This window comes from Polypterus senegalus, chromosome 7, assembly GCF_016835505.1.
Source record: "Polypterus senegalus isolate Bchr_013 chromosome 7, ASM1683550v1, whole genome shotgun sequence".
NCBI lineage: Eukaryota > Metazoa > Chordata > Cladistia > Polypteriformes > Polypteridae > Polypterus > Polypterus senegalus.
Window position 1 is genome coordinate 180966540 of NC_053160.1, and position 24836 is coordinate 180991375.

General features: G+C 43.5%; 1 protein-coding gene across 3 annotated transcripts in view; it reads left to right on the forward strand.

Moving 5' to 3' along the window:
- The window catches only part of ctif (CBP80/20-dependent translation initiation factor), a 423275-nt gene that overhangs the window by 379101 nt on the left and 19338 nt on the right, over positions 1-24836 (forward strand). For all 3 annotated transcript variants that reach the window (XM_039759672.1, XM_039759673.1, XM_039759674.1), the window contains one exon: positions 10188-10343. In XM_039759672.1, the coding sequence (XP_039615606.1) occupies positions 10188-10343 (156 nt within the window). The remainder of the gene's footprint in view (positions 1-10187; positions 10344-24836) is intronic.

The following is a 24836-nucleotide window of genomic DNA, read 5'->3' on the forward strand; positions in this document are numbered from 1 at the left end:
GTTGGATAATGACTGACTGACTGACTGATTTTACTTTTGCTTTCCTCGTAACCCATTAAAATTCTTGCTTTATGTTTTTAACTTGCGTCTCTGCTTTTATATAATTTATTGGTTTGGTTGTGTAGGGGGCATGTATACATTTATATACAGTGGGTACGGAAAGCATTCAGACCCCCTTCAATTTTTCACTCTTTGTTATATTGCAGCCATTTGCTAAAATCATTTAAATTAATTTTTTCCCTCATTAATGTACACACAGCACCCCATATTGACAGACAAAAAAAAGAATTTTTGAAATTGTTGCAGATTTATTAAAAAAGAAAAACTGAAATATCACCTGGTCCTAAGTATTCAGACCCTTTGCTGTGACACTCATATATTTAACTCCGGTGCTTTCCATTTCTTCTGATCATCCTTGAGATCACCTTCATTTGAGTCCAGCTGTGTTTGATTCTACTGATTGGACTTGATTAGTAAAGCCACACACTTGTCTATATAAGACCTTACAGCTCACAATGCATGTCAGAGCAAATGAGAATCATGAGGTCAAAGGAACTGCCTGAAGAGCTCAGAGACAGAATTGTGGCAAGGCTACAAAAAAATGTCTGCTGCACTTAAGGTTCCCAAGAGCACAGTGGCCTCCATAATCCTTAAATGGAAGACGTTTGGGACGACCAGAACCCCTCCTAGAGCTGGCCCTCCGGCCAAGCTGAGCTACCGGGGGAGATGAGCCTTGGTGAGAGAGGTAAAGAAGAACCCAAAGATCACTTTGGCTGAGCTCCAGAGATGCAGTCAGGAGATGGGAGAAAGTTGTAGAAAGTCAACCAACACTGCAGCCCTCCACCAGTCAGGGCTTTATGGCAGAGTGGCCTGTCGGAAGCCTCTCCTCAGTGCAAGACACATGACAGCCAGCATGGAGTTTGCTAAAAGACACCCTCTGGTCTGATTCTAATTCTAAGCGGTATGTGTGGAGACAACCAGGCACTGCTCATCACTTGTCCAATACAGTCCCCACAGTGAAGCATGGCGGTGGCAGAATCATGCTGTGGGGTGTTTTTCAGCTGCAGGGACAGGACGACTGGTTGCAATCGAGGGAAAGATGAATGCGGCCAAGTACAGGGATATCCTGGACAGAAACCTTCTCCAGAGTGCTAAGGACCTCAGACTGGGCCGAAGGTTTACCTTCCAACAAGACAGTGACCCTAAGCACACAGCTAAAATAACGAAGGAGTGGCTTCACAACAACTCTGTGACTGTTCTTGAATGGCCCAGCCAGAGCCCTGACTTAACTTGTTTTGCCTTCGTTTTAATTAACTTGTCTCAGACCCCTTAGTTGTTTTTTTTTTTTTTCCTTACTGAGCAGCCAAACAACAGGGAGACACAAAACAAGCCGTCACATGACCAGCTAACCTGAAAATAAAGAAAGGTCATGTTGGTCTGCTCAGGTCACCAAAACATCTTGACGGTGGTCTTAGAAAAAACAGAAAATCGGCAGTCGGCTGTGAGAGCAGCAACAAGTCCTGATGTTCAATAACGGCTTTAATTAACAGCAAGACTGTACTTCTCATTAAGGAGCTGGTTGGAGTGAAACTGGCTGGAGTCTGACGTTCATCTGTCGGCTCGTTTCACGTCTCATTTCTGTTTGGCTGCCATTTAATGAAAAAACAAATCAATTCAGAGGACTGAATCCTTTAAAACTGGGCTGTTAAAAGTGAAGGGAAAAGGAGTTAATTAGCAGCGAAAACTAGGCACTGATTAGGAAAAGGGTGAGAATGAAAACCTGCAGCCACTGCGGCCCACCAGGACGGGACCTGGACACCCCTGACCTACACGCTGGTTCCACAGTCACCATTTGTGTCACACAGTTGGAAACACGGGTAATTTTAGTATGTGAATTTCCTCTTGGGATTAATAAAGTCTGTGGTGGGTTGGCACCCTGCCCGGGATTGGATTCCTGCCTTGTGCCCTGAGTTGGCTGGGATTGGCTCCAGCAGACCCCCGTGACCCTATGTTCGGATTCAGCAGGTTAGAAAATGGATGGATGGATGGATTAATAAAGTATCTGTCTATCTCTATCTATCTAATTTATATGGATACTTGCATATATTGTGGCGGACGGCCATGACGCCCTTTTGGCACAGAATCTGGGGGAGCAGACATGGGCTGCACACTACGATCCCTCTAACGCTTGGTGGCAGCCCCCACAATTGTGGACCACCAGAGCTCAGTCCTGTTGGGCTCTGTGGCCAGCGCCAGGGGGAGCTGCACTGCTTACTGAGCCCGTCTGGGTGGGAACGCAGCCACACCCGGAAGTGCAGCCTGAATTGGGTCAACAAGCACCCGGCGCACTTCCGGGTGGGCTACAAGAAGAGCCGGCAGCCGCTACTCGGGGCGAGAGACGGGAGGAGGAGGAGAACGCATACCAGGGAGGAGGAGTGGAGGAAGAAGAGTGTGTTTTGGGGACTGTGTTGTGTCTGTGGGTACGAGGAAGGCGTAGCCAAAAGACGAAGAACATAAATCTTTTTGTTCATTTTTATACGTGCCTCCGCTGTCAGTCTATTTCAAGTCGGCACCTATATAGTGCCGAATTTCACGATATTTAATTTATTTTTGGACTGGGAGGAAATTAAGCATATATGGTGTGACAGATAGGGGGCGCTATCGCTCCTTTGAACCCTTGTCCAAGATGCCAGACACCAGAAGTAGACTTTATTCATACAGCACAGTGCACAAAGCACCCTCCTCTCCACAATACTCATTCAATAATCAATCACAATAACAATAATCAATCCTCCACTCCCAGACGCGTTGCCACCCTGCCAGCCAGCTCAGCTCCCCGTCTGGGAGTTCCCACAATCCTTTTATATTCCCTGACCCGGAAGTGTTTCAATCCCCAGTCCATGCGATCTCCTATCACTTCCGGGTCAGATAAAAAGTCCTTTTCTTCACCCCGGAAGCACGTCATTCCCCGTGTCCATGTGACTCGGACGTACTTCCGGGGCATAATTAAAATAGTCACTGCTCCTCCCTGCAGCGCCTTCTATCGGCCCCCATGGTATCCAGCAGGGCTGTGAATAAAGACTCCAATGCCCATAATTCCCTGCTGGCATTCGGGGGCCCTCCATGCTGCAGGGAGGGCTCCACCTGGCGTCGTGGGGGTATTGGCATGGATGAACGGCCGGCCATCTATCACAATTGTTATACGTGCTTGTTGCTGGGTGTAACTCAATAAAGTGTATTTAAATAAAAAGGTCTTCATAATTATTGTATTTTATTGAAGAGCACTGTAATCTATACTAATAAAAGGCAAAGCCCTCACTCACTCACTCACTGACTCATCACTAATTCTCCAACTTCCCATGTAGGCAGAAGGCTGAAATTTGGCAGGCTCATTCCTTACAGCTTCCTTACAAAAGTTGGGCAGGTTTCATTTCGAAATTCTACGTGTAATGGTCATAACTGGAAGCTGTTTTTCTCCATTTACTGTAATGGAGTTGAGCTCGAAATTCCTGTGACATCATCAGGCCTCCCACGTAATCACGCAGTACGTAGAAAACCAGGAAGACCTCCAAAAAGTGCTGAAGAAAACGTGCATCATATAATTGAGAAGGCAGCGAAACAATAAGAAGCGAGCGAGTGACATATACAACCATGTTCATGAGTTCTGCTACTCGAAACGAAACGATGTAAACCTACACTTTAAATTAAGTTCATAGACAGGCTGCCGCTGGCGTTTGTAATTTAGTGCCTGCCCATATAAGGCCGTCCGTCAGCGGCAATCCAATAGAAACTCTGCCGCTAAATATTCACGGGTGAAGGACTGTGTTTATGGAGAGGAAGATGAGATGGTCAGGGTGGTGTTTTGCACAAACTCAGCGAAACTGCGAGAGAAAGTTTTAAGTGCCAGGACTAAGGTAACATTAAATACAGCCATGGAAATAGCACGAGATGGCACCAGCACAGCTGGGAACCTTCGATGCAAGTACACCGAGCGGCTCACGTGAACTGACGCAGTGCGCAGACAAAAAGCAACAGTTCCAAAAGCCTAATATAAGGCATGCAAAATTTAAAAAAAAATAAACTGACAGCTCATTTATTCTCACTCCTTAAAAAATACAAAATGACCTGAATGTGAACGAGTTCCAAATTGAAATGGTGACCTATGAATGTGAATTTATTCATTTTAATCTGTGGACTGAACTCTGAGTGAGTTCTTGTGAGATGTGAACTTGCACAGCACTGATGCCCATGCGTTAAGACGGCCCTGGTGATCACAACTCCCATGATGCCCTGCGGGTACCCATGCTGTGCCTCTCCAGATGGGTTCCTGCCACCCAGTGTATGGGGTCACCTACAGTCCCGACGTCCCAGGTACCCAAACCCAATCAGAGTGCCCTTCTGAGGTCGTTGAGATGCCAACTCCGGTGTAACAGTACCTTCCTCTGGCCCATGTCCTGGCCAGGATCCATCCAAATCATATTATGTGATATCATCTACTGTTAAATTCTACTCCGTACTTCTAAAATGTTTATTTTTATACTGTATCGAGGATTTGTTCTGTTCTGTGTATTGTATTGTATTGCATTGACCCCCTTCTTTTTGACACCCACTGCACGCCCAGTCTACCTGGTAAGGGGTCTCTCTCTGAACTGCCTTTCCTAAGGTTTCTTTCATTTTTTTCTTGTCTTCTTAGAGCACAGGTGTCAAACTCCGGTCCTCGAGGGCCGCAGTGGCTGCAGGTTTTCATTCTAACCATCTTCTTCATTAGTGAGCCATTTTTATTGCTAATTAACTTCTTTTGCCTTCATTTTAATTAACTTGACTCAGGCCCCTTAGTTGTTGCTTTTTCCTTAATTAGTGGCCAAACAATAATGAGGCATCAAACAAGACACCATATGACCAGCCCACCTGTGCCCATCACACAATATCTGAAAATAAAGAAAGGTGAAGGTGGTCTCACTAAGGTTGATCTCTCAGGTCGCCAAAACACTTTGACGTTGTTCTTATAAAAAACAGAAAAATCAACAAATTTGGAAATGTCTGCTATGGCAGAATGAGAGCAGCAACAAGCTGTGGAATTAAATAACGAGTTTAATTAACAGCAAAAATCAGCTTCTTATTAACAAATTGGTTGGAGTGAAATCCCAGTTTAGCTGGTCACCTGTTGGCTCGTTTCACATCTTATTTCTGTTTGGCTGTCATTTAATGAAGAAAGGAATACATTCAGAGTACCAAATCCTTAAAAGCAGGGCTATTGAAAAGAAGGGAACAGTGAAAACTACTGACTGATTAGGATAAGGGTTAGAATGAAAACCTGTAGCCACTGCGGCCATCGAGAACCGGAGTTCGACACCCCTGAGATTCAAGGCTGTGGGGTTGTGTCAAAAAGCAGGGCCTATTAAAGCCCATTGCGGCACCTCTTGTGTGATTTTGGCTATACAAAAAATAAATTGTATTGTATTGTATTGTATTGTATCCCGCCCTGGACACCACTTGGTCGCTACTTACTGTCAACTTAATATTTCCCAAATGTTTCTCTCCGCTTGATATCCAGTATGCCTGCCAGCTCTGGCTCTTCTGCCTTTTTTTTTTTTTCTTTTTCAACATATGCTGCCTGTTGCTTCAAAATAATAAAACACAAAACTGCTCTCTCTGCATTCATTTTCAAACCACATTACCTATTAAAATGGCTCACAGCAGTTAAGAAAGTGAAGCTTATTTTCCTTTGCTGATTTTCCTCTGTCACCGCTAGACGCTGTTTCCAGGATGTGGTGAGACTGCCATACTGTAAGCGGCTCCATCTCCTCCGTGGAATTCCATACTTGGCAGTGGTGGTTGCAGCAATTCCTGCAGAAGAACCACTGGGATCGTTTTTAAGACAGACAGAGAGAGGGGTGGGGGGGGGAGAGCAAAAAAAAAAAGAAAAAACCCAAACCCGCCACCCCGCCTGCTTTGTTACTTTATTTGTGGAACTTCCTGTGGTTTTCCGAACCTTGAATGCTTTTTGAGAGCAACATGCTGGAGCTGGCCTTTTGAACTCTGGTTCCTAAATACGGATTCCCGCTTCGGATTTTTCGCTCTTCGTTTGTCGGAGACATGCTTTTTAATTCGCAAGTTTAGAAAATCGGGCCAGATGGCATTGGCAATCCATAATTTAGAAAGAAAAATAAAGAAGGAAATAAAAAGGAAATCACACACACCAATGCAATTGTGGCGTAGTTTTGATTCCTTGCTGATTATGTCATAAACATTTTCAATTTTTGAGGAGAGTGCTGAAAAAACAATATTTCAGTGGAGTGGCAGGCCTGCCAAGGGAACACACACGGCTCGGGACAAGATAGAAGAGCTCCGATTGGTGTTTGGAGACCACTGTGACCAGTAAGGGGCATTGCAGCACCCCAAACCCCAGGCCCAACCACACAGAAACAAGTCCTAGGTGCAAACATAAGGTTTATTATTATAAATTACCTTTCAAAAACACTTCTTTTAATAGGCACCAACACAAACCCCCAGTTCTTTTCCCTGTCTTCCTTTCTTGCTTCTTCCTCCAACACCTCCCAGGTGAGCTTCGTCTGTCCTCTGCACCCGACTCCAGCTCCCCTGGATGAGGTCAAAGGGCTTCTTTTAGGGATAGTTCTGGTGCCATAGGAAGCACCAGATTAGGGATTACTAATCCCAGCAGCTCCCCGTGCCAGAACCCAATAGGACTACTCCCATAGTACTACAGCTCCCAGCATGCCTTGCATGTGTCCTTCTGGGAATCTTAGCCTGGGTGTGCTGCCATCTAGCATATTGGGAGAGCCATTGATCTGAATACAAATTCTCCCCCTCTTTCTCAGTTACACTGGACTCCTCGCCAGTTAAGGAGCTTTGGTCAGGATATCAGTATATCTACTCCAAGGCTACTACCTCCTACCAACCTCCTAAAGGCAGGGAATACAATACAATATAATACAGTACAATACAATACAATGCAATACAATATAATACAATACAATATAATACAATGCAATACAGTACAATACAATGCAATACAATACAATATAATGCAATTCATACAATACAATACAATACAATGCAATACAATATAATACAATACAATATAATACAATGCAATACAGTACAATACAATGCAATACAATACAATATAATGCAATTCAATACAATATAATACAATACAATGCAATACAATACAATACAATACAATACAAATGCAACACAATACAATACAATGAAATGCAACACAATACAACACAACGCAACGCAACACAATACAATACAATGCAGTGCTATGCAATACGATACAATACAATACAATTTATTTTTGTATAGCCCAAAATCACACAAGACGTGCAGCAATGGACTTGGCCACGGCCTCTTGACAGCCCCCTAGACTTGACTCTCTAATAAGACAAGGAAAAACTCCCAAAAAAACCCTTGTAGGGAAATAATGGAAGAAACCTCGGAAAGGCAGTTCAAAAAGAGACCCCTTTCCAGGTAGGTTGGGCGTGAAGTGGGTGTCAAAAAATACAATACAATACGCAGAACAGAACACAAGTAATCTTCAATACAATATAATAGTAAAATAAAACTATTACAAGGACAGAGCAGAGTTCAGCAGTAGATGATATCCCATAATACGATTTGGATTTGTTTAGAGTCCTGGAGACCTCGGCCATCAAGCTGCCTCCTCCTACTGGCCACTCCACAGCTGAGTCAGTAAGGACCCCTCTACCTGACAATTCCTGTGCTCCTCCATCAGAGATGACTTTACTTTAGACTGACAGAAAAAGTTGGCAGGTGGGCCGTGGCACCAAGTGCCACATTTGAGTACCGAGAAGAGAAACAGAATAGATGAGGGTTAGTAACAAATTCTAACTGTCATGCTACTTATGTTTTAGTGCAAATGACCAACAACAGAGATGGAGTCTGCACAGTTAACCAGCAGCTCTAGTCAGGGTGTGCTAAACTGAAGTTGTGAGTCTTCAGCCTGAGAGTGAAGGGGCATCTCTTAGAGTAGCAGGCAGACCACTCCACAGTTTAGGGGTCCTGTAACTAAAAGCTCAACCTCCCACTGTTATTTTATTAACCTGCATTTCTTCTTGGCCGTTCGGTACTATCAGGTAATGAATCACGCAGTATCCCAGTGGGGACACCAACCCATGCCTGCCATCCTTTATATCACCTTAATAAAGATAAATTGAACTGAGATTTTGAGAATGCATAACTTGGCTATGTAGAAGATCAATGATGTCCAACATTACAAAACACCTACAAGATAAACACATTCAAAACAAAAGAGCCTTTAGTGTTGTTGGCCAGTCTTGAAATGAATGGATGCTATTCTGTGTGGGAGAAACACCGTCAGCCTTTTTGGGGGCGTTGAGGCAGACCCCCGTTGAATAAACCGTGAAAATCGGCCCCCACATTGATCCATCAAGAGGACCAGTGGCCCGTTCTTGTTCTTTTCAGTATTCTGCTTGTCTATCAGATGTAGCCTCCTCGTTGAAAACAGGGTCCTCGATTTCATTTGACTCCTGGTCACGGCTCTTCGGGGCAGAAAGGTCGAGGCAGGAAGTCACGTCACTTGTCGTCCCGAATGTCGTTCTCTACTCCAAGAGAAACAAAGTTAGGAGTGATTGACCACAAGTTCTCAATGGGATTATGAAGGTCACTTTCGCCTTATAACCCGGTGGTCCATCATGCTGGCAAAGGCATTGTGGGTCACCAAACTGTTGTTGGATGGTTGGGAGAAGTTGCTCTCAGAGGATGTTTTGGTCCCATTTTTTATTCATGGCTGTCTTCTTAGGCCAAATTGTGAGTGAGCCCACTGCCTTGGCTGAGAAGCAACCCCACACGTGAAGGGTCTCAGGGTGCTTTACTGTTGGCCTGACACAGGACTGATGGTAGCGCCGCTCACCTTTTTTTCTCCAGACAATCATAAAGGGGATTCATCAGAGACAATGACTTTCCCCCAGCAGTCCAATCCCAGAATATCAGTCTGTCCCTGATGTTTTTCTTGGCTTCTCTGCTGACCTTCTTGACACCCACCAGGCCATCCTCCAAAAGTCACACCTGCCTGCTGCCATTCCTGAGCATCCTCTACCCGGGTGGTGCCCACTGCTGAATCACCTTTAGAATATGGTCGTGGCACTTGGTGGACTTTCTTGAGCGCCCTGAAGCCTTCTTCACCTCTCTATTGTAACTCAGTCCGCATGACAGAGTGACCTCCAGCCTTGTCCTCATCGACACTCATACCCGTGTGAACGAGAGGATCACTGAAGAGACGTCAGCACGTCCTGTGGTGGCAGGGCTGACATGCATTGTTTTTTTTGGGGATGAAGTTCATCGTCATGGCAAAGAGAGACTTTGTAACTCATTGCAATTCATTTGCTCACCCATTCTGAACATTCTGGAGGAGATGCCAATGGCTGTCATAAAATCTGAGGCAGCAAACTTAATTAATATTTGTGTCATTCTCAAAACTTTTGACCACAGCTGTATGTATGAGGTTAATTAGCATACTATATATATGGATGTTCCAGGGTGGTGTTCGAGGTGCGTTCACGTGGTACGCACATTCACAAGGTGAATGTGGATTCTAAATTGTGTAGAAATGTGCGGACGCCCGGTATTATATATCTGATATTTTTTTTTAAGCCTTTGTATTTTGCTGTTTTTGTGGTGGGTGCGTTTCTTCATCCTCAGCTCCAAGCAAACTTTTATAACTGAGTCCCCAGATCTCTAGCTGTCTCCTCATAGAAGAATACAAATCACCTTAAACTCAAGCTTTCAAACTCTGACATTTTGAATTTGCCTTCCCAATCTCCTTCCTCAGGTTTGTCTCTAAGCATCACCCACGGAGGACGTCACCCACCCTTTACTATCAGTGGCAGTCAGGAATCACTTTGATTCATCAAATGTATTTCCTCAATGAGCCAATCCTGTAGTTTCTTTCTTTGTAACACTGAGGTGATTCAGCCCTTCCTCACTCATTTTATCATGCAACTCCATCTTCAGGACCCTAACTCAACTATCGCAACTCACTTGGTGGGGCTTCCTTCAGCTGTCGTCAGACCTCTCCATGTCCTCCTGCTCGACTGGTGTGCTCTCTTCTCTGTACAAAATCGTAATGCAATGGTATACTGTCCACGATCAGTGAAGCTCTGTCTCTTACTCTGTTGCAGAACGACTTTACGAAAAGGGATGAGCTGCAGCAGTCGGACGTTGAGCACTGGCTTGGCTTCATCACATTCCTCTGCGAAGTCTTCGGTACCATGAGGAGCAGTTCGGGCGAACCCTTCAGAGTGCTTGTGTGCCCCATTTATGCCTGCCTCAGGGAGGTGAGTGTGTCTCAGTGTGTCATGAGGGGAAATTATTAGTACTTTAACTGACCATGTTAGTAGAATGTCATAAGGCAAACTATCTATCTATCTATCTATCTATCTATCTATCTATCTATCTATCTATCTATCTATCTATCTATCTATCTATTATATAGTGCCTTTCATATCTATCTATCTATCTATCTATCTATTATATAGTGCCTTTCATATCTATCTATCTATCTATCTATCTATCTATCTATCTATTATATAGTGCCTTTCATATCTATCTATCTATCTATCTATCTATCTATCTATCTATCTATTATATAGTGCCTTTCATATTTATCTATCTATCTATCTATCTATCTATCTATCTATCTATCTATTATATAGTGCCTTTCTATCTATCTATCTATCTATCTATCTATATCTATCCTTTCATATCTATCTATCTATCTATCTATCTATCTATTAATTATATAGTGTCTTCATATATCTATCTATCTATCTATCTATTATATCTATTATATATCTATCTATCTATCTATCTATCTATCATCTATCTATCTATCTATCTATCTATCTATCTATCTATCTATCTATCTATCTATCTATCATATGGTACCACCTCTTTAGCTCGTATCACTCCACACCCACAAAGGAAATCAAAGCTGCCATCACTCCCAGTCAGTCCACGCTGCCATCAGTAATTAGTGGCCGCGTGTCACTTTGAGGTGACGCCACTTACTGTGTCACTTTCAGAGCCAGTCCATATTGGAAATAACCCAGGAAATTATGGTTAATGGCAATATCTGAAAGTAGGACTTGACGCTGGGGTGAGCGACTGTGTGGCACAGCATGATGGGATATGTATGTAGAGAAGCGAGGACAGGGGGTGGGGTAGGGGGGGGTCTCTTCTCCCAGATATATTAACTGTTATTTGCTCACACTGTCTCATCTACCGTTTAAAGAATGAAGAAGAAAAAACACAAATCGTACCACCCAACAAAGTCTTTTATAAGTAATACCTTAAATAAAGTCAGTTATAATTAAGTAGTACAGAGAATAAAAAAAGGAATGAACATTTAATTGCCTTCCCAGCAGGTTTAGTAATTACACAGGGCTTCCTCAATGAAGAAAATGGGATTCATCCGTGCACAGACTGGCATGTTAGATGAACTGGTGCTTTTTCTGTGTGTGTGTGTGGTTGATTGGCACCCAGTCCACAGATTGCTCCTGCCCCTGGGTTGTCTCCAGCTGCACCACGGCCCTAACCTTGGATGAGTGGGTTATGAAGACGGAGGGATGGAGCGCTGAATTGGGTATGAAAGCCACACTTTCCCGAGTGCATTTCTTCAAGCAGGACATTATGTGCCACCATCCTGTCAAGGTGCTCTAGCCACATTAAACGGGTGCCACAGGACTCACATTATTGTAGTGTGCCAGGGGCTGTGCCATGTGTGAGAAAGTCAGATACACACCAACTGAAGCTGACACGGGGTGAGCACACTGTCTATCAGACGCCTGTCATTATTATCAATATAATGGCCACAGCTGGCTGACCAAACCATAATCCAGTCCTTTGGAGTTTATGACAAACTTTCACTTTGTGTCATTTATTTCCCCATTGTGCCCACTCCTGCCACTTCTGATTGTTCTTGTCAGCCGTTCTCCAAAAACAGACAAAAAGACGCAGAGCTTATTATTCTAATGTAGTCCATGAAAACGTGTTCCCTCCTAACAAACTCTGCTCTACACCTCGACATCTACTACATCTAATTGAGGAACACAATTAAAAAGAACAACAACATTGATTACAAGATGGATAATTACATTTTTAAAAGGCACGATGAGTCAGTTCCGCAACTAAAATATCACCCTGATGTGCAAGGAAAACGATTGTCTTACCGGAACTGCCTGATGTACATTTGGGGAGGGCTCCTGGCGAACCTCCCCTACTCATAACCCCCAAATTAACAACGATAAAGTGTCATTACAAATGAAAAACACACAGTGAATCACACATAATTATTGGGTACCGTTCTGTACGGGAAACAGGGACAAGAGGAATCCCTGTGATTTGAGTTTGTCTGCATTTCCTCTGTGGGTTGGGTATTAAAATAAAAAACATTATTTGTGAACTGAAATCAGATCATCTGAACAGACAGAAACGTAGAATTCAGAAAAAGTGAGAACAACAACGGCCGGCCGTGCTCCCCGAGGCAGGATCTGCTTAAGCTCCACACTCCCTCGGTAATGGCAGACGTCTTTACTAAATTATACATTTGCGGAGGCGGAAGGATAGGAAAAACATCCTTAGAGCAATGGTGCTGAACCATCTTGGTACGACAGGACCCTTCTGGCACAGGGGCAGAGCAATCCTGGGCATCAGAAAAACTACTGGGGCTGATGAAGGGGCCTTGACACCCGAAGGCTTTGCTGATTTCAATTTGAACAGGGAAGGGTCTTCATAGGAGCAAAGGGAAATATCTGAGGATGAGCAAGTGGGACCTAAACTAAATATAGAGATAGATAAATAGATAGATGTGAAAGGCGCTATATTAGATAGATAGATAGATAGATAGATAGATAGATAGATAGATATATGTGAAAGGCACTATATTAGATAGATAGATAGATAGATAGATGTGAAAGGCACTATATTAGATAGATAGATAGATAGATAGATAGATAGATAGATATATGTGAAAGGCACTATATTAGATAGATAGATAGATAGATAGATAGATAGATAGATAGATAGATAGATAGATAGATAGATAGATAGATTGTTCCATCTGTTGGAAGGAAAAGTGCACTGCATATGTCTCTGTTATATGCCATTTCATATTAGATTTGGGAAAAACAGTGTTAATGTTTGTGATGTGCCATCTGTTGGAACGGAAGGTGCAATATATATGTCTCGGTTATATTCCATTTGGTATGGGATTCATAAAAGCAGTGTTAATGTTTGTGATGTGCCACCATTTGGTATGACAAGTGCAATGCATTTTTTACTTCAGGCATTGGTGATGTGCCATCCGTTGGAAAGAAAAGTGCACTGCATATGTCTCTGTTATATGCCATTTCATATTAGATTTGGGAAAACCAGTGTTGATGTTTGTGATGTGCCATCTGTTGGAATGACAAGTGCCTCAAAAAAATGTTTGTGATGCCCCATCTTTTGCAGTGACAGAGATATAGCAACCACACAGAGTCAGAGACACTTGTCCTTTTATTTAGGTGGATGTGTCATTACTGTTTTATTTTCTTGGAAGACAACAGGCAGTAGAAAGGCGTCTCTGTGTCTCTAAGCATGTATTTTAATAAAATTTTAAATTATGTATGAAGAGGAAAGAATGGAAAAGGAGGCCAATTGGTATCAGAGACTTTACTGTTACCTTACTATTGCTTTTAAATCCTAAAACAAAGGTGACCATTTCTTTACTGCTCAGGTGAGGGGCATAGGCTTGACTGAACAAATATCCCCACCTAGGTGTAAAGTACACATTCATTCACAGGCCACCATACAAACGTGGGGTCTTTTAGTTTGCTTAAACTCTCTTTATAGGTCAGGCGGAGTTGGCTGCACTCACTCTTACATTCCACCACACATTTCTCTTTTCTCCAGAGGCCAAGACCGTAATTTACTAGAATATCACAACTCGCTAATTATCCTGTGTGGTTCAGGAGGTCTTTGCTGTTTTGCAGGGTCGCTAAAAGGAGAGACTTTGTACAAATTGAAACAAATTGTGTCTTCTGCTTATTGTGCTGCTCCTCGCATGCTAATTAAGCCACTTCAGCGTCCAGGCGTGCCCTGTATAACTGGGCCCCCAGAACCCCACCCTACACGGTATCGGCATCTAAAGAATGACTAATTACATGTTAATTATCCTCACCAGAATACCTTTAACAAAAACTTCAAGCTGCCGAGAGGTACAGTAGTTGTTTCCCCACTGACTGAAAACCCTGCGGCCACAGAACACACTTGGCCAACTGGCTAATTAATGAGGTGGGTGGACCCTCAGCAGGTCTGGGATAATAAATGAAAAGCAAGGCTAAAAGAATGGAATAGTGGCGTTAAAAAGGAACAGCTTTACGAGTGCACATGTCACTGGGTCCTTATTAAGGGTCAAATAGTCTGATTATCTGTCTTTGTGTCCCACTAATTGCTATGTCTGTATCATACCAACAGATTTTTCATCACAGACCTTTTTAGTACTAAATTGCACTGCATTTGTCATTCCAACAGATGGTACATCACAGGCATTAACAAATCTTTTATGAATTCCATACAAAATGGCATATAACAGAGACATATGTATTGCATTTGTCACTCCAACAGATGGCACATGACGCACATTATAATAATGAAATGCATTGCATTTGTCATTCCAACAAATGGCGCCTCACAAACATTAACACTGCTTTTACAAATTCCATAATAAAAATAATGCATTTCTCATTCCAACAGATGGAACATTGTAATAATCAGATGCATAACATTTGTCGCAAACATTATAATAATAAAATGCATTGCATTTGTCATTCCAACAGATGGTGCATCACAAACATTAGCACTGCTTTTTCGAATCCAATACCAAATATCATATAACAGAGATGTATTGCATTTGTCGTTCCCACGGATTGCATATTACAAACATTGTAATAATAAGATGCATTGCATTTGTCATTCCAACAGATGGTACATTACAAACATTAACACTGTTTTTACGAATCCCATATCAAATGGCATATAACTGAGACATATACTGTATGTGTTTGTCATTCCAACAGATGGCACATAACAAACATTGTAATTATAAAATATGTTGCATTTTTCATTCTAATGTCATCTTCCAGGAATGCTGGTCCTTAATTAGCCCGTGATGAGGACAAGGTGGATTCTTCTGGGTGAGACCAGAAGTCACATCAGTGAGTTTTGTCCTCCAGGCTGCAGGTGAAAGAAGAGAGGAAGTTACTGGCATCTGTGACCTTCTCTTAATGTACCCAGTTGTGGAAAGTCCAGCTTGTGGTGGGTGGGGGGGTCAGTATGGTGGCTTAACAAACACAATGATGACAAACCAACACTGCAAGGAACTCCATGAACAGCAAACGACTGGGGCTGGAGACAAGAAAATCTCCAAGTCATTAGGGCAGGCTGCCCATAAAAAAGAAGACGAGGAGAGAGAGAAGAAGACGACAAGTGAGGGAAGAAGACGAGGAGTGAAGGGAGAAGAAGACAAGTGAGGGGAGAAGTAGACGAGGAGTGAGGGTAGAAGATGAGGAGTGGAGGAGGAAGATGACTAGTGAGGGAAGAAGACGAATAGTCAAGGCAGAAGATGAGGAGTGAAAGAAGATGACAAGTGACGGCAGAAGAAGACAAGTGAAGGAAGAAGAAGACAACGAGTGAGGGAAGCCACCAAAAGACCTCTGAGAACTAAAAAAGAGTGACATGCTGCAGTGGTTGAGATTGAAGTGACTATGCAGACAACTGTGCCTCAGTCACAATTTTATGGGAGAGTGGCAAAGAGAAAAACAAACAGCGTCCATCTCGTTCGAGAGGTTCACAAAAGGCACTCTGAAGTCAGCTGAGTCCTGGTGTGGCAGAAGTGCTGCAGTCCATATCTCTGGAACTGCCCAGGCACCCCCTGGTGGTGGCCACAGCCCCCTACAGGGTTAAGCTTCCAAGCATACAATGCAGGGGGCCTGCCCTCTTACATCCTGGGGAAGATACTGCTCCTGTCCCATTCCTTCCCTTCTCCAGGTGTCCCGGTGGGGTTAGGTTCCTGGTTGTTTCACCACTACACATTGTCACGCCTACACATTGGAGGACCTCTTTGCAGACTCAATCAAGGTACGCAATGACCCACCAAGATAAGAGGGGGCGCTAATGCTGTCATCTCCTTCTTTTCCCCTATGGTGCCGAGAAGCTGCCCGGTGAAGGTATTTAACCCTAACCCCTTATGATCTGGCCGGGTGTCCCAGAGGGAAGGAGGCGTCATTACCAGCCAGCACTCCACTGGAGCAACTGTTGAAGGGACACACATCAACAAGTACTACTTTGGTTAATTTTTGTTTAAGTTTCTATCTCCGGACAATAAAAGGGATGGCCCGGTTTGACACCCCACAATTCCACAACGTTACCAACAGAACACCACCATCATTACTGTGGGGCCTGGCGGTGACAGCGTCAGGTTGTGAGAATGTTTCTCTGCAGCAGGCTCTGGATGCTTTCAATGATGGGGGAAATCCTGGAGAAACACCTGATGGAGTCTGTAAGAAACGTGCATGGAGCCAGAGCTACACAGCAGTGACCAATGTGAACATCCCGGAGAGTCCAGATCTCAGTTCAGCTCAACTTGACACAGGTCGTCCATTCCCGATATCCCCATGACACCTCAAACAGCTCAAGCAGTGTTGCAAAGGAGAATGAAGAAAATGGCAGACGCTGTCTCCAGATGTGCCACACTAGACAGAGAAAGAGAGACCTGTGCATGCGGGCTCAAGGTGGTCTTGGCTGCCATCTACTAAATAATGCACTTGAAGGGGGTGACGATTTCCTGGATGAGTTCCATTGTGTCTCATTATTCGTTAAAGGACATTGGGTTCGAATCACTGCCCGCTGTGACGTTTTCACATTCTGGACTGTCAGCTGTTGTGGCTGGCACAGTGGTCAGTGTCGCTGGCACTTATTGCTCCAGACACCCAGGTGTGAATCACCCCAGTGTGAGTAGAATATTCTAGCGTCCCATCCGGGGGTCCCGTGCTGCCGGCCACTCTCGTAAAAAATTGCGAGGCATTGGCGCTAACCAGCATTCCTTCTTGCTGCCCGTGTTTATTAAGAACTCTATGTCTCCATTCAAATGACAAGCGTAGATATGGCTTCTGAGGAACATGAAGCCATTAATAAATGTCATTTACTGTATTGCGCCATTCAGAAAAGAAAAAAAAAATACACGTCTGGCACTAAGTGATAGCAAAGTCCGCAAAAAATATCATGGGAAGCCAAATGTTCCCGGCCTGCCAAGCATGAAGTAGGCTCCATCCCAAAACAACAGGCGACGTGATGTGTTTGACTTAATGTGATCAAAGTTGAAATTAAAACTGCGATGGGGAGGCAAAAAAAGGCAAAGATGGCATAAATATTGCACTGAACTCATCGAGACGAATCAAGATGCCGGCAGTTTATGGAGCAGCGGTGGGTGAAGGTATTCCTTTCATAACCGCTGACCTTTGGCTGTTCCCTTTCTGTCTAAGGTTGTCAGTTAAAACAAAAATCGAGTAGAGGGAGACAGGAATTGGGGGTGTTCTGCTGGCTCGTGGTTTCCTGTTTTATTTTGTGCCATTTCATGTATCTTGAGGTTTTTATAATTTGTGTAGCCAACTCCCCCCCCCCAAACCTCCCTCCACCCCAACCCCAAATCCATTGGCTGTGAGCCGCTTTCCTGACAAAATCCAGAACTGCTCGCTCCTGCTTTGATCGTCCTCTACTCCTGGGTGCCCACCTTTAACAAAGAGGTCCTTATTTTGTGTGTGTGTGTCTCTTTGGCTGAATAGTGCTGACCTTTGCAGTTCCGCACACACAGAGTTATAATTCATAAGTGCAGTCCTTAAGTTGAACTTTAGTTTGCATCCACTTACTTGTAAACTCTGTTTGAATGTCAGAAAAAGAAAAACATTTGAAGTGCCAGCCTTCCGCTGTATTTGTCTCCCTCGCCTTTTAGTCACAGTCCTGTTCTTAACGGGTTGCCTGATTATTTGAGGAGGGTGGAACTGATTCAGCTAATGAGGGGCAAACCTCCCCCCTCCCCAAAAAACACTACAAGTGGGCCCGGACACTCGACGGTGCGTGTGGCAAGAGGTGATGAGTACTGACACAGGAGCATTGGAGAGGCCACATGTAGTCCTGGATGGCACCCTGAGGGTATGCTGTTATCTCACAGGCTAAGGTTATGTCAGACAGTGTGCTGTTATCACAGAGGGTATGCTGTTTACAGCAGAGGGTATGTTGTTATCATAGACGGTATGTTGTTATCACAGAGGGTATGTTGTTATCACAGATGGTATGTTGTTATCACAGACGGTATGTTGTTATCACAGAGGGTATGTTGTTATCATAGACGGTATGTTGTTTATCGCAGAGGGTATGCTGATATCACAGAGGGTATGTTATTATCATAGACGGTATGTTGTTATCACAGAGGGTATGCAGTTATCATAGAGGGTATGTTGTTATCACAGAGGGTATGTTGTTATCATAGAGGACATGTTGTTATCACAGAGGGTATGCTGTTTATCGCAGAGGGTATGTTGTTATCACAGAGGGTATGCAGTTATCATAGAGGGTATGTTGTTTATCGCAGAGGGTATGTTGTTATCATAGAGGGTATTTTGTTATCACAGAGGGTATGCAGTTATCATAGAGGGTATGTTGTTATCACAGAGGGTATGTTGTTATCACAGAGGGTATGTTGTTATCATAGAGGGTATGTTGTTTATCGCAGAGGGTATGTTGTTATCATAGAGGGTATGCTTTATCTTAGACAGTATGATGATATCTCAGGTGGTGTGCTGTTCTCTCAGACCATACATTGTGACCTCCATTTGTATGCTGTTATCTCACAGGCTATGCAGTTTTGTCAGGCGGTGGGCTGTTATCTCGGAGGGTATGGTGTTATCTCAGACGTTGTGCTCTTATTTTGGACGTTGTTACAGTATGCTCTTATCCCAAATGGTTTACAATTATCTCAGATAATACTGTTGTCTGATTGCAATCTGTTATCTCACAGGGTGTGTTGTTATCTCATACTTAGAATGGTTCAGGAAGAGCACACCTACCGCAGATACCGCCAGCAGAGCTCTGGATCGGACAAATTAAACCACCGCGTCAGTGGCTTCTTCTTCATAAATATTGAATGACCCTCACTAAGCAGAGCATTAGAATATAATAAATCTGTGATGAGAACGGGCCACTCAGCCCAAAAAGTTTGTCCATCCTATTAGTCTCTCTTATCTAAAATCACATCACGTGAAAATCAGAAGAACCCTCAAGTTCTGCTGTCCACCACATGACTTTGTAATGCAGCCCGCGTGTCTCTGGTTCTTTGTGTGAAGAAAACCGTTGTAACACGTGTGTGAAATTTACCATCCGCGAGTTTCCAACTGTGCCCCCGTGTTCTTATTGAACCGATTTTAAAGTCACGGCTTGGATCCACAGAAATCCACAATTCCCTTCATAATTGTAAACACTTCAGTTGTGTCATCTTTTAATCTGTGTTTGTTTAAGCTGAAGATGTTCATCTCCTTCTGTCTTTTCTCGTAGCTCAAACCTCTGTGTCCTACTGACGTCGTAGTCGCTCTGCTCTGGACATCTTGTCGCGTTGTCGCTGTGACTTTACCTGACTAGGTAGTGCTGGGCGGTACAACCAAAATTCTATATCACGGTATTTTTTAAAATTATCACGTTTCACGGTATTCAATGGTATTTTTTTTTCCCATGCATGAGTGGATGTTAACCACATTTTCCACTGCAGTAGGCTGACTAAGAATAATCTACTCCACTGTCATGAGAATTGTACAAAAAACATTTTAATGTGCACTCAAGTATTAATACAGGTTTGCATGGCTTCATAAAGTGCTAGTTTTCAAGGGAGTTCCACTAATCACATTGCATGATAGTTGCAGTCAAAATATAGAACCTTTTTATTTAACAAATTTTGCAAACAACTTAAACTATAATTTTGACAACATATTTTCCACCATCCAAAGGGGCATTTAGACTTAGTAAAATATCCAGAGGTGCTTGTTAAAAGTTGTATTGCACCAAACATGTCTTAGAAAAGGAATAAATAGTAAATATTTTTTTGTAAACCAACTTCACTTTCTGTTCATGTTAACAATCTCTGTCCAGTGACACGTTAGCTACAGTGGTGTGAAAAACTATTTGCCCCCTTCCTGATTTCTTATTCTTTTGCATGTTTGTCACACAAAATGTTTCTGATCATCAAACACATTTAACCATTAGTCAAATATAACACAAGTAAACACAAAATGCAGTTTTTAAATGATGGTTTTATTATTTAGGAGAAAAAATCCAAACCTACATGGCCCTGTGTGATAAAGTAATTGCCCCCTTTGTTAAAAATAACCTAACTGTGGTGTATCACACCTGAGTTCAATTTCCGTAGCCACCCCCAGGCCTGATTACTGCCACACCTGTTTCAATCAAGAAATCACTTCAATAGGAGCTGCCTGACACAGAGAAGTAGACCAAAAGCACCTCAAAAGCTAGACATCATGCCAAGATCCAAAGAAATTCAGGAACAAATGAGAACAGAAGTAATTGAGATCTATCAGTCTGGTAAAGGTTATAAAGCCATTTCTAAAGCTTTGGGACTCCAGCGAACCACAGTGAGAGCCATTATCTACAAATGGCAAAAACATGGAACAGTGGTGAACCTTCCCAGGAGTGGCCGGCCACCAAAATTACCCCAAGAGCAGAGACGACTCATCCGAGAGGTCACAAAAGACCCCAGGACAACGTCTAAAGAACTGCAGGCCTCACTTGCCTCAATTAAGGTCAGTGTTCACGACTCCACCATAAGAAAGAGACTGGGCAAAACGGCCTGCATGGCAGATTTCCAAGACGCAAACCACTGTTAAGCAAAAGAACATTAGGGCTCGTCTCAATTTTGCTAAGAAACATCTCAATGATTGCCAAGACTTTTGGGAAAATACCTTGTGGACTGATGAGACAAAAGTTGAACTTTTGGAAGGCAAATGTCCCGCTACATCTGGCGTAAAAGGAACACAGCATTTCAGAAAAGAACATCATACCAACAGTAAAATATGGTGGTGGTAGTGTGATGGTCTGGGGTTGTTTTGCTGCTTCAGGACCTGGAAGGCTTGCTGTGATAGATGGAACCATGAATTCTACTGTCTACCAAAAATCCTGAAGGAGAATGTCCGCCATCTGTTTGTCAACTCAAGGTGAAGTGATCTTGGGTGCTGCAACAGGACAATGACCCAAAACACACCAGCAAATCCACCTCTGAATGGCTGAAGAAAACAAAATGAAGACTTTGGAGTGGCCTAGTCAAAGTCCTGACCTGAATCCAATTGAGATGCTATGGCATGAGCTTAAAAAGGCGGTTCATGCTAGAAAACCCTCAAATAAAGCTGAATTACAACAATTCTGCAAAGATGAGTGGGCCAAAATTCCTCCAGAGCGCTGTAAAAGACTCATTGCAAGTTATCGCAAACGCTTGATTGCAGTTATTGCTGCTAAGGGTGGCCCAACCAGTTATTAGGTTCAGGGGGCAATTACTTTTTCACACAGGGCCATGTAGGTTTGGATTTGTTTTCTCCATAAATAATAAAAACCATCATTTAAAAACTGCATTTTGTGTTTACTTGTGTTATATTTGACTAATGGTTAAATGTGTTTGATGATCAGAAACATTTTGTGTGACAAACATGCAAAAGAATAAGAAATCAGGAAGGGGGCAAATAGTTTTTCACACCACTGTATATGGATTGTAATGGCGTTGGTTTTCTCGATCCACCGCTTGCTTTTATTGTCATATCTAGTATCTCTAGCAAACGCGTCTACAAGTGACGTCTGATTCGAGTGTCCTCCAGCTTTTTCAGTTTTACCTGAGGACGTGGAGGGGGCCAATCTTAGTTCCTTACTTGCTTGCAGCTAAGGTGGTGCAGCAAATTGCTCATGTTGACAACTTTAGCTCGACAGCATTTGCAGTAAATAGTTGTTTGGTCCAAAACCAACCTTCTAAAACCACAGTATCTCCAGACAATAACAGACACGGCTCCTTTTTTCTGTAAAAGTTCTTCTGTGTCATCACGTTCAACTTTATCGTCTGCTACAGCTTCAGTTTCGGAATGTTCTCTGTCCATTTTCATAGCTCAATTCCTCCACTCACGCTTGTACTCCATTGCATGCTTGTTAGCGGTGTAGCAGCGAAAAAAGTCCCCCCCTAAACAGTTTCCCACTGCGTCACGTTCCGAAAGTTTTTTAGGCTATTTAAACCGGTGTTGCGGTATAAGAAACATCCATATCATAACAAAAATAAGGACATATATCTCTGCAAAAGGGTGAAAGTCCAAGTCTTTAGAGTCCTGGTGCTTCCTGTCTTGCTATATGGTTGAGAAACATGGATGCTATCCAGTGACCTGAGATGAAGACTGGACTCCATTGGTACTGTGTCTCTCCGGAAAATCCTTTGGGACTGCTGGTTTGACTTTGTGTTGCTCATGGAGTCCTGACTGAGACACATGACCTGCATTGAGAGGGAGCGTCAGTTACGGCACTACGGCCATGTGGCGCGTTTCCCCGAGGGTGATCCGGCTCACTGGACCCTCATTGTTGGGGACTCGAGTGGCTGGACCAGGCCAAGGGGTTGCCCACGTAACACCTGGCTGCAGCAGATAGAGGGTGGGACTGGACCACGCTGTCTTCCTGGGGGGGGTTGCCAACCGGGATCCCGAGTTGTTTCGTCGTGTAGTGGGTACGGCAACGCACTGTACCAGTGCGTGCTCCCCAACTTGACTTGGGTGAAACTACTGGCTCATGGTCACACAGTTTCAGTAGCAAGATTTGAACCCCCAACCTCAAGAGTTGGAGGTCCAAAGCTTTAACCACTACACCGCACCTCCAGCCTTAAAACCAACATTTATTAAAAGAACGTAGAAGCGAAAAACGTCCCCCCTTAAACAGTTTCCCGCTGCACCATGTTTAGATCAGGGGTGTCGAAACTCCAGTCCTGGAGGGCCGCTGTGGCTGCAGGTTTTCATTCTTACCATCTTCTTAATTAGTGCTGATTACTTCTTTTAATTAAATTGACTCGGGCCCCATAGTTATTTCTTTTTCCTTAACTAGCAGCCAAACAGTAATGAGACACAAAACAGTTGCCATATGACCAGCTCACCTGTACCCATCACAAAATATCTGAAAATAAAGAAAGGTGACGTTCTCAGTAAGGCTGATTTCTGAAGACACCAAAAGATTAGGATGGTGTTCTTAGAAAAAGCAGAAAAACAACAGTTTTGGAAATGTGTGCTGTGGCAGAATGAGAGCAGCAACAAGCTAAGGAATTAAATAACGAGTTTAATTAACAGCAAGAATTGGCTTCTCAATAAGAAAGGGATTGGAGTGAAATTGGTTGGAGTTTGAAGACCCAATTGAGCTGGTCATCCGTCGGCTCGTTTCACATCTCATTTCTGATTGGCTGCCATTTAACGAAGAAACAAATCAATTCAGAGGACTGAATCCTTTAAACAGGGCTTATTAAAATGAAGAGAAAAGGAGTTAATTAGCTGTGAAAACTGGTCACTGATTAGGAAATGGGTTAGAATGAAAACTTGCAGCCACTGCGGCCCTCCAGGCCTGGAGTTTGACACCCCCGTTTAAACTGGTATTGCGGTATAAGAAAAAATCCATCCATCCATTTCCCAACCCGCTGAATCCGAACACAGGGTCACGGGGGTCTGCAGAAAAAATCCATATCCTAACAAAAGTAAAAAACGGTTTTCAGTATAAACCGGTATACTGTACCTCCCAGAAGGGGGCGTTATAAAAGGAGCCAGCAGTTGATACTCGGAGCCAAGAGGAGGAGGAGGATGAGGGAAAGTGGAGGAGAAAGAAAGAGAAGGAAAAGGAAAAAGAATATTTTTTTAACTGTGTTGTGCTTGTGGGAACGAGGAAGGCATGAAGAAAGCGAAAATCAAACGCTTGTGTGCTTTGAACCCGTGTCCTACGCCTGTCTGTGTCGGGGCTGGCCTTTACACCAGCTTATTGGTTATTTTCTCGTCACGATCATTTACTGTAAGTACGTTACGCCCCCGCACTGACCCGGAGGGGCCGCCACTCTTAGCATCACTTTTTTTTTTGGCCAATCCCTGTGACAAACGTAACATAAACGGCCGTATTTACTGAGGTTTCCAGCAATGGTGTCCTCTGGCCCAAGCATATTTTTATTACACCATTCTGCAGTAAACTTAAACTCTTCTCCTCACCTCTCGTGGGCAGTCACAGATAACACGGGAGAAGAGAGGGGCTCAGTCCAGAGTACCAGCGGCATGGCATCGGCGTGTTAGGATTTCATAAACTTGCTTCAGCATTCGTGGCGCCGTTTGTCCCAATTAAGCACCCATTTACCGCAGACAAATTGAATTCCACCACTAGACGTCTAGGAGTTGGAAATTGAAGACTTTCTGAGCTTCTCGGCTGGGTGGGAAAATAAAACAGACAGTTGGCCAGCCACTGATGAAGAAAATAAAGAGAAAAAGTCTGAATGCTGAGACGACGCGCTTTTTCAGTTTGGCTTATTCTGTGAAGTCAGACATGGCGTGCTCACAATTTTTTAAGGTGCATTTTTCTATTTGTTTGTTTTTGCCGTGCAGATGAACCCGTTAAATAGAAAAAGCTGAAACTGTACCTAAGTATCTTCCCGTAGTTGGCAGCCTGGTGGTCTTGAAGGGTGGTATCCA